This window comes from Rhinolophus ferrumequinum, chromosome 20 (genome assembly GCF_004115265.2).
Source record: "Rhinolophus ferrumequinum isolate MPI-CBG mRhiFer1 chromosome 20, mRhiFer1_v1.p, whole genome shotgun sequence".
NCBI lineage: Eukaryota > Metazoa > Chordata > Mammalia > Chiroptera > Rhinolophidae > Rhinolophus > Rhinolophus ferrumequinum.
The window spans coordinates 32591944-32600949 of NC_046303.1; the positions used below are offsets into that span (position 1 = coordinate 32591944).

The following is a 9006-nucleotide window of genomic DNA, read 5'->3' on the forward strand; positions in this document are numbered from 1 at the left end:
AGTGCTATAGTCACCCTAGTATAATATTGAATCCCCAAGAAAAAGGGGATAGAATTATCATTATCCTTATCCTACAGTAAAAGAAGCTGAGATTTAGAAAGATGAAATCGTTTTTCCAATCAGTTAGGCAGTAAAGTGCCAGAGCCAGAACTCTTTGGATTCTCATAACCTTCATTCTGGTGCTGGTTAAATCCACTGTGACCCTACACTGAACCCTTAATCCAGTTGGCATACTGGGAAAAAGTCACTTTATTGGTGACAAGTAGAACCACTGACTGGGGATTGAGGGAAAAAGGGAAACAGAAAATGAAACATCAACAACAAAAAGCTTTACAGCACATATTCTGCCAGGATAGGTCTTCTGTGAATCAAAAGTATAGACTTCCTAATTCTGTAGGCAAGAGAAAGGTTGGGAAAAACATAAGTCTAACCATAGAATTTCCAAGTGGAATACTATGAGTGTTGAAAGGGGAAGTAAAGAAATACAAAACATTAACTACAGGCAACTAAAATAATATAGACTCATTCATAAAACATAATAATTATTATTAAAGAAAGAGGTGAATCAATATTTCTTGTCAATTGTGTATTAAACCCTGTGCTAAATACTTGAACAAAAACAGGCATGCATGATCACATCCCAATTTTCATTAAAAGTTTATGCTTAGAAATTTAAAATTTCATGTACATGCTTAATATTGTTATATATGATCAAAAATTTATATTGTCATTAAAGCTCAAGATATTCCAAGGATTTTTAAATTTGTTATTATTATTATTATTATTACTTATGAAATCACACAGCCTCCTTTGAGCTCCTTGAAGGGATTTTTGTCCTCTGGAATACCCTTTACTAGTGGATCTTCCCCAGATCTTTCTTCAACATAATCCCTTACTTCTTCACAACACTTGGATACCTTAAAGGAAAGGAGAAAGAGATGACTCATTTGGTTTCATATAGAAACTGCAGAATCCAAAAATGTATTTATTATAATTTTTGTGTTCTATCTTTTACGTGTTATTCTGCTTTCTGCCAATGTGTATGTACTTTCTAGGAGAGAAGAAGAAATAGCTGCACCCTCCCCTGTCCTGGATATCTCCAGGCAAAGGATAAACAGCTGGCCACACTCCAGCTAAGGGTTTCCAGCAGATACTGCCTCCATCCAGCCTCTTAAAAGGAGACAGGATCCAGAGATCAGAACACAGCTGGCAACATAAGTCAAGAATGTCACCAGAGAGAACATTAATTAAATCTTTTCCTCATTCCAAAAATGTGACCTGTAAAGGTGGATGGGAATGAATAATTGCTAAATTCCAGGCTTATAGCCACTGCTGGAGTCTCAGAAGTATGCGTATGTAATTTTATTTTAAACTCATCTACAATGATTGATCATGACAGTACTCTAGAAGGTGAGTGCCAAAGGGTCGCGGACCTTTGGCTGATTTGTTCACATGTATGCCAGGCAGACAAAACAGAGCCTGCGTTTGGTTAGTATTCAGTAAATAAATGTTTATTGCAATGAATCATTTGTTTTGTTTATGCGCTTGCACTACACTCATCTGCACCATTGTAGTAATGACTTAGTGAAAACTTAGGCTTTAGTATTTTAATGGACTCAGCTGGAGCCTGTTCATATATCATTTAACACACTTTTTAAAGGCAATGTCCTATACATGTGTAAATATAAGTGTGTGTGTTGCGTGTGTGTGTGTATACATTTATAGATACACATGGGATCAAATTATTCATGTTTTAAACTTTCAACTTGTTTTATTTTCCCTGAATATATCATTCATGAGATTAACACAGAACAGCTTCATTTTTGGCAGTCCATTAAGTGGCCATTCCCTTAGTTACCTAACCAATTTATTGCTTTATTTTTTTAATAAAATCTCTGTGCTCCTTTTGTATGTAAATTCCAAGCAACATTAGTCATACAACTTATTACAACTCTGCAGATTCATTATTTACATTTTAGGACATATCATTTCTAACTGGGGCCAGGCACTGGTCAAGTGGCTCCTTCGTATGATGATACTTGGGGGTTATACAGTTTTGAAATAAGTTGTCATTTAGATTCACATTTCTTCTTCCTCAAAATGCAAAATTGAGATTTAGATTCACTTCCCCTCCCCGGCCCCTCACTCCTCCCAACACCAGTTCTTTTGGATCCAATCAGATGTCAGGAACAGAGGTTTAAATTGCTGTCCTAATTCAGGAGTCAGTGAAGAGTTGGTTTTGACAGTCTGGGCAGGACCACAGGATATAAGAAGCAATAAATTACCTAAAATCCTATGTGAGTGTATATGTTTAAAATTATTTTAGTGATACTTATTTTAAGAACACATATATATATAGTGTAATTCAAGATTACATGGCATGGTGGAAAGCTTCGACTGGATTCAGGACACGCCAGGCTTGAATTTTGGCTCTGCCCACTGACCAGCTAAGTATCTTAGTTAATTAAGATTTCTCCTCTACAGTTTAGTTACTTCATGTGTAAACTAGCAAGAGCAACACTGGTTGCAGTAAGTGCCTGACATATAAAGATGCTCAATCAAACGATGGCTCTTGTTATCTATTATTCCGAAGATTATCTTTAGTCTTTGCCTATTACATTTACTTTAGTTATTGCAAATCTGTCTGTCAGCTTTAGAAACTGGATGCAAAGAGTTGTCTTACTCTGATAATACTACTTCATTGACAGCAAAATAGGTTGAGGCATATTATGAATTAGTTTGGTTCATCGATATCAATAATAATTTTAAAAATAATGGTAGAAAGCACTTGCTATGTGCTAGGCATTGTTCTCAGAGCTTTGTATATATTACTCCATTTATGCTTTCCAATTGCCATCTGCATTAGATGTTACTATGCCCATTTACAGAAGAAGGAAGAGAGGCACAGATAAGTCAGATAACTTAGATGAATGTTACACAGGGAGAAAGCTGTGGAGCCAGAACCTGAATCCAGAGTCTATCCACTTAACCATACTGTAATGACACTGTGCCATCTGGTGTCAGAGTTGTGGGTTCAGGACCTGGAAGGTGTGTGTGTGTGTGTGTGTGTGTGGTTTTGGCAGTCTGAGATTCAATTAGTTTGACTTCCAAAGTAAAAATTCCCAGGTGAACTGGCCACAAGAGAATAATAAAAATATGAAGACAACGAAATTGCCTGCAAAACAACAATCCTGAGTATATAAACAATAAAACAGCTTTTAGATGTTTCAAGTAAAGAAGAAAAAAATAACTCTCCTTTTACCTGAAAATTATATTTTATTTTCCCCAAATTCTAAAGATTTGAACTTTTTGGGGTATGTGTTCCAAGCTTTTATGCTGTTTATAGATTGAATTTTATCTTGACAACAAGACATGTTTTGCTTATACGGGAAGGGCCACAGGGAAGTTTGAGACAATTACAAACATAAAATAAGCCAAAATTCCTGTTTGTATAGGGAGTAAGAGTTTTGAGCAAAGTCTGAAGATAACACAAACTCCTTTTTTTGCTTTGGCCTGATAAAATGAATTTTTAAAAAAGTTTAAAATATACTCTTATCATGTACGGAGGAACTTTTGTTTCTACGAACTTTTCTAAAATGAAGAAATCTAAAATACCTATCTACATTTGCTAAGCTTCAGTCACTGTTTGCTTGGTGGAAACTTTTATTCCTTTGCCATTTCTGCTCCTTCTGATGGCAAAGAACATTCATTTCTAAGACCTGTCAGATGTTTTTGAGAGCAACCAGTGAGTTCTTCTACTTGAACTCATTTTTATTTGCAAAGAAGGGATAGAATGTACTTATTCATTGCAGGCCATGACAGTACTGGAGGTCTTGGCTAAAAGTACTTGAACAATATCAAAGTATTGTATTAAATAAAATAAAGCTTATCAATTTAGAAAGGTAAAAACAAAATGCCTATATGCATTGCTTCATTTTATTGCTTTGCTAAAATATGGTCTCTGTCTCATAGTCTTCATTTTTTTCTTTCTTCCCTTTTAAACAACTCTAAAAATGTAAAAACATTTCTAATTTAGTGGTCATACAAAAAACAGGCTAAGGGCTAGATCTGGCCCATGGGAAATAGTTTGCCCAACCTTCCTTCGGTTTAGAGTCTAAATCAAGAGATAATTGTGAGTATTAATTTTCTTAATCTCCAATGAATTTTTACCTGAAAATTTTATTTTTAACTACATTGAGCCTCTCCAGTGAATGGTGTGCGGCACGATAAATAATTTCCCGTCCACCTTTCTAGGTTCTTGGCTGAAAACCCCCAGTAATAGAAAGGCAGATTAACAGGAGAAAAACAAACAGAAGTTGAATAACATGTAAACCCTCTGTATACATGGGAGATATACCCAGAAAACTGAATAAGTCCCTGAAATGGCCCAGGGCACCTCCTTAAATATATCTCCAGCCAAAGACAAAAGAAAGATGGGGTGATGGATGGTGAGGACCATTTATGAAAGGCTCCCAGGCAAAGCATAATATACGAGGGTACAGTGTTAAACGCACATTTAGTCTTTGCCTCTCCACTGATAAGAGTTTCTAGAGATTTATTCATCCTTCTCTTCCTGGTACAGAGACACCCTTCCAAATAGAGATTTCCCTTATAAATGTAAATGTCTCTTACAGACAGGTAACTCCTGCTTGGTTTTCAGAGCTTCTCCTATATCTGCTGTATCTTAAAAATAACCAGCCTACAATAATCCCAATCCTTATGCGAAAGAGGCATATTTTGGGGCAGCAAATTCTGCACCCTTTCAATGGTTTCTAATCTGGTAAGTCCTACAGTATCTCTAGTTTAAAATAAAATTCAAAAGAAAACAGCAGTTTACCAGCATTCTTTCCAGTGTCACTTCTTTCTTGAGCTGGTCCACCTCCATCTTCAACTTGTCCTTTTCTGTCAGATCTTCAATATTGATCACAGGCATCTTTTGCCAGCTTGGGGAAAAAATAAAAAAGGTAGAACATTAGTTTATACACCTAATTTCTGGTGTATAAAAAAGGTAGAACATTAGTTTATACACCTAGAATTTCTGGACTTGCTTCAAGTCCAATGTTAGCCAACCCTTCCCTCAGATCTTAACTTACTAAGTGAATGGATTCTTTCTTTGTGTGTTAACCAATTTCTCACAAATGTTCTCTGAACAATTCTAGCATTGAACATTAGCCTTGGGATTTTAAAGCTTCTTTGTAATCTTCACTAATATGATTAAACCAAGTGCTTGACTCTAAACATCTGCTAGTTGGTTTGTGGGGGGAGGTCAGTTCAGTGAGTGGGTAATTTTAGATACTCCAAAACTGCTCCTTTCCTCCAATTTTTGCTCAGCGTAAAGCTTTGGATTTCCAACCCTTTTCTCCAACTCCAAAGCCCTCCACCACATGATTAATCCATTTAAGTTAGTTTAAGGTCATTTTGAAGACTGCCCATTAATGCCCTAAATCACTAGAGTATTTAATCTGGTATTAACAGAGAAACAGACAAAAGGTGTCATTATAAGTTCTGTATAAATAATGGATTGAAATATGCACCAATAGAATGGAAATATAGCAAACACCTTTGTTCATCGGAAATAACCCATGTTACTTCAAAGTGTTTCTCCAAACAATACCTGGCATCTGTATGTAACTGTCACAATGAATTGGACATCAATGATGAGCAAATGTAACAGGTTAAAGGGGACATAGTGAGTCTTGATCATGAAAGAATAGACTCTTCTGCACTCTTAGCAATCTCTACTCTTCAGTTAGATAGGTAGGCTCTAGGAAAGATCCATGGGCACAGTAGCTGGTGGTACCCGCGTGAAATTGCTTGGAAAATATTTCATTATAGCCAAGTGGCGTCATGCTTGTAATCTCTATTTCTCTTTTGCCTCTCTGGTCCAATTTGTATAACGACATATTTTATGAAAGTAATCATATTCAGATCACATGCTATTTCAGAGAACAACTTATCAGACATCTACATAAAAATACTCTGCTAATCATACATCAGCAATTAACTTATTTCCTAGTAATTAGATAGTGTTTTCATTTCCAAAATCTTTGAGGAAATATTATTTCCCCTCCCAATTTTATAATATCCTGTTCTTCCCTGGGAAAGAGGTAGTTTAGCATATTTTTAGGAGTACCTGCCTACACAGGCAAGCACAGAGGTAGAAAAGAACACCCCACGTGTACCCAAAGCCAATGTTTCCTATACTTTTTATTTTTGTTATTGTGTTCTTATTTTAAGAAACAATGTGACAACAAAAATCTTATTTGTTCTTGTGTAATTATCGTTTGATATTCGAGAGTCCATTTTCAATTTTATTCTCACCTTCCTTCTCACTCTCTTCTTACTAGAAAAATTCACAAGCGCATCTATTTCACTGATCATTTTTACCTGTTGACATTGTCCTTTGCACAACTTTTCTCCATCTTTGGAAACTTCTTCCACTTGGCAATGGCTCTGACACTTCAGTGTGTGTAAGAATCACTTTGGGAACTTGTTAAAATATGAGCCCAACCTAAGAGGTTTTGATTTGGGGTAGGGCTTAGAATTTCATTTTCTCTGTTCCAGAGAAACCGTACCAAGTTAATTTCTCTGTGCCTCAGTTTACTGAGAAATAGAAGCAATATTACCTACACTGCAGATTTCTTAAGAGGAATAAAGATTGCATAACAATGTGTAGCACAGAGCAAGCACTCAGTACATGTTAGCTGAATGTACCCCTAGACATTCAGACTATGCTGTCTTACATGTCACTTGCTCATAGGGGACTTTATAAGTGCTCTTAAAGGCTATCATGTAGACATGATTTAGCTCCTTTAATATTACATGCAGTAGATACTCTTGGTGCCCTGCCTAAATCCTCCTTTCCGGGGGGTGGAGGGATATTTACCCTACCAGCAGCTGCAGGTGTTGACTGCCAAGGGCAAATCTTCTGCATAGGTCTGTCCTTAGCAGATAGGAACCACTTCAACTGGTGATATCTTGGTGGTGATGTCTCCAATTGGCTCCTGCAGATGACCTGAACAAATGACTGGTTGAAGTGGGATTCTAATAACTCAGACCATTTACCTCTAGGCTGAAAACCCTTTGAATAATTGAGAACCTTCCTGAGCTCCCCATGGGTTCAAGGACGAAGCAAGGTTTCTGAAACCATACGTTTGCTTAACTTCTGTTTTATCCTGCTTTCCTCCTTCCTTCAGATGTTTCTCCTGAGAGCTCCCCCTAAGTAAATCATTTGGACAAGGATCCCTGCCTTGGCTCTGCTTTTAAGAATCTAAAACAGTATGGATTGTAAGGACCATTACAAGAGCATCTGTATCTTTCATAACTTTTATGTTCTTATTACTTACTGTCTGTTGTTCTGTATATTATTCGGTATACAGAAGAGAATCATGAAGTGTTGATAAACCACACGCAACTTATGTCATAAATATTCACCTAGACATAGAGAAATAGTGCAATGCATCTAACATCACTTTATTCACAAATGATTTCACTTTAAAATGCTGCAATTCACCACGTTTAAGAATATTTTAAGTAAAACACACTTCATTTCATGAAAGTGAATATTAGAAGATTCAAGAATGCCTTGCCAGATTTGATGCCACAGGTCTTGTGTGAAACAAATTTAAAGAGTGAGGACCAAAACTCTCACCCCCCTCAAGGACACCCAGACACACAGAGAAGGGAAGCGTATATTGTCTGCATGAAGCGTCTAGATGCTCAGAGTTGTATTGAGGTCAAGCGTTTAAAGGGATTCAAATACCATCTAATTTACTCTCTCCCATTTTGCAGATGAAGTAAAGGTGGTCTGGAGAATTAAAATGCCCCAAATCGCACAATGGGTGGCCATAAAGCTGGGGTTATAACACAGGTGTTGCTTTTCTGCCCTGGGCTGTTTTCCATTCCAGCACACTTTTCTCAGTTTCCCTTCTTCAAACCAGTGTAAATTAGTAGATTTGCTTTTTCATACTCCAGAATTCAATTCAATTATATATATATATATATATATATATATATATATATATATATATATATATATATATATATCAAACAAGAATTTATTTATTTACCCCCCCACACACACACACGCACCACCCATTCCTACCCGGCTACCTGGGCTGCTCATATTCTAAGCTTTCAAGATTGGCCACCTCTCCATGAAGTTCTAAGTCGGGCTAGATCAGTTTACTGGCCCTATTCCCAAGTATCCCCACCCCAAACATCACCAGAATAGAAGGGGAGGACTGAAGACTTATAGACCAACAAGCTAAGGTAGCCGTTACTGCTAACCCAGGGGAGAAACATACCACCGTTACGTAGAACACATTGGCCTTTACCTCTTCCTGCATCCTGTACTACCATCAGTGGAGCAGAGATCAGAAGCAGAAGAGGAGGGGAAGGACACATATCCCAGTTGTACCGTTTTTTGGAACAGTGGGTCTCAAGGGGCGGCAATACTGCCCCCTAGGGGGACTTTTGAAAATATGTCAGGTTGTTTTTTTCGTTTGTTTGTTTTCACTGTTTTTTGTGGGCTTGGGTGAGGGGATGTAGGGAAGCTAGAACTACATAGAGTAGCTTAAGTGTCTCACCGACGTCATTCAGAGTTTTCATCAGGTTTCTTGCTAATTTATTTCAGAATTAAAACGGGGTAGTGTAAAATTCAAAGGCTACCTGTTTCTGCTTTATATATTATAGATAAGCACATTTTAAAGTATGAAAACTTGACAAAACATCTAACACGTAAGGGCTATATTAGAGGAAATTTGTTCAAATTATTTTAAAAAGTCCTTTGTTTTCTACAGAGGATCAATCACAGATTATTTGAAATAGAAATCTTGCTAGCACACTTTAAATATTTTGAGTTATAAACAATTCAGTTTGACACATTTGTAAACAAACAAATCCACTGTATCATGTACAATAAACTTGTGATCATATGGGTATACATTTTCTTATCTTCTATTCTTTTTTATCCTGACATTATACTTGGGAGTATAAAAAATAAGA

General features: G+C 36.7%; 1 protein-coding gene across 1 annotated transcript; it reads right to left on the reverse strand.

The window, feature by feature from the left end:
* Positions 1-634: 634 nt before the first annotated feature.
* On the reverse strand, positions 635-6978 carry GNGT1 (G protein subunit gamma transducin 1). The gene is made up of 3 exons (XM_033088760.1): positions 6887-6978; positions 4838-4943; positions 635-917 (listed from the first exon to the last, which is right to left on the reverse strand). Exons 2-3 carry the CDS (start codon positions 4931-4933, stop codon positions 789-791), a joined length of 225 nt encoding a protein of 74 aa, XP_032944651.1. The 5' UTR covers positions 4934-4943; positions 6887-6978; the 3' UTR covers positions 635-788.
* Positions 6979-9006: the final 2028 nt, after the last annotated feature.

Bases quoted from the DNA above. Each gene is read 5' to 3' on its own strand.
- GNGT1 (XM_033088760.1), bottom strand. From the start codon at position 4,933: ATGCCTGTGATCAATATTGAAGATCTGACAGAAAAGGACAAGTTGAAG. The intron at 918-4,837 runs GTAAACTGCTGT...CTTTCCTTTAAG, and splicing joins TGACACTGGAAAGAATGCTG to GTATCCAAGTGTTGTGAAGA.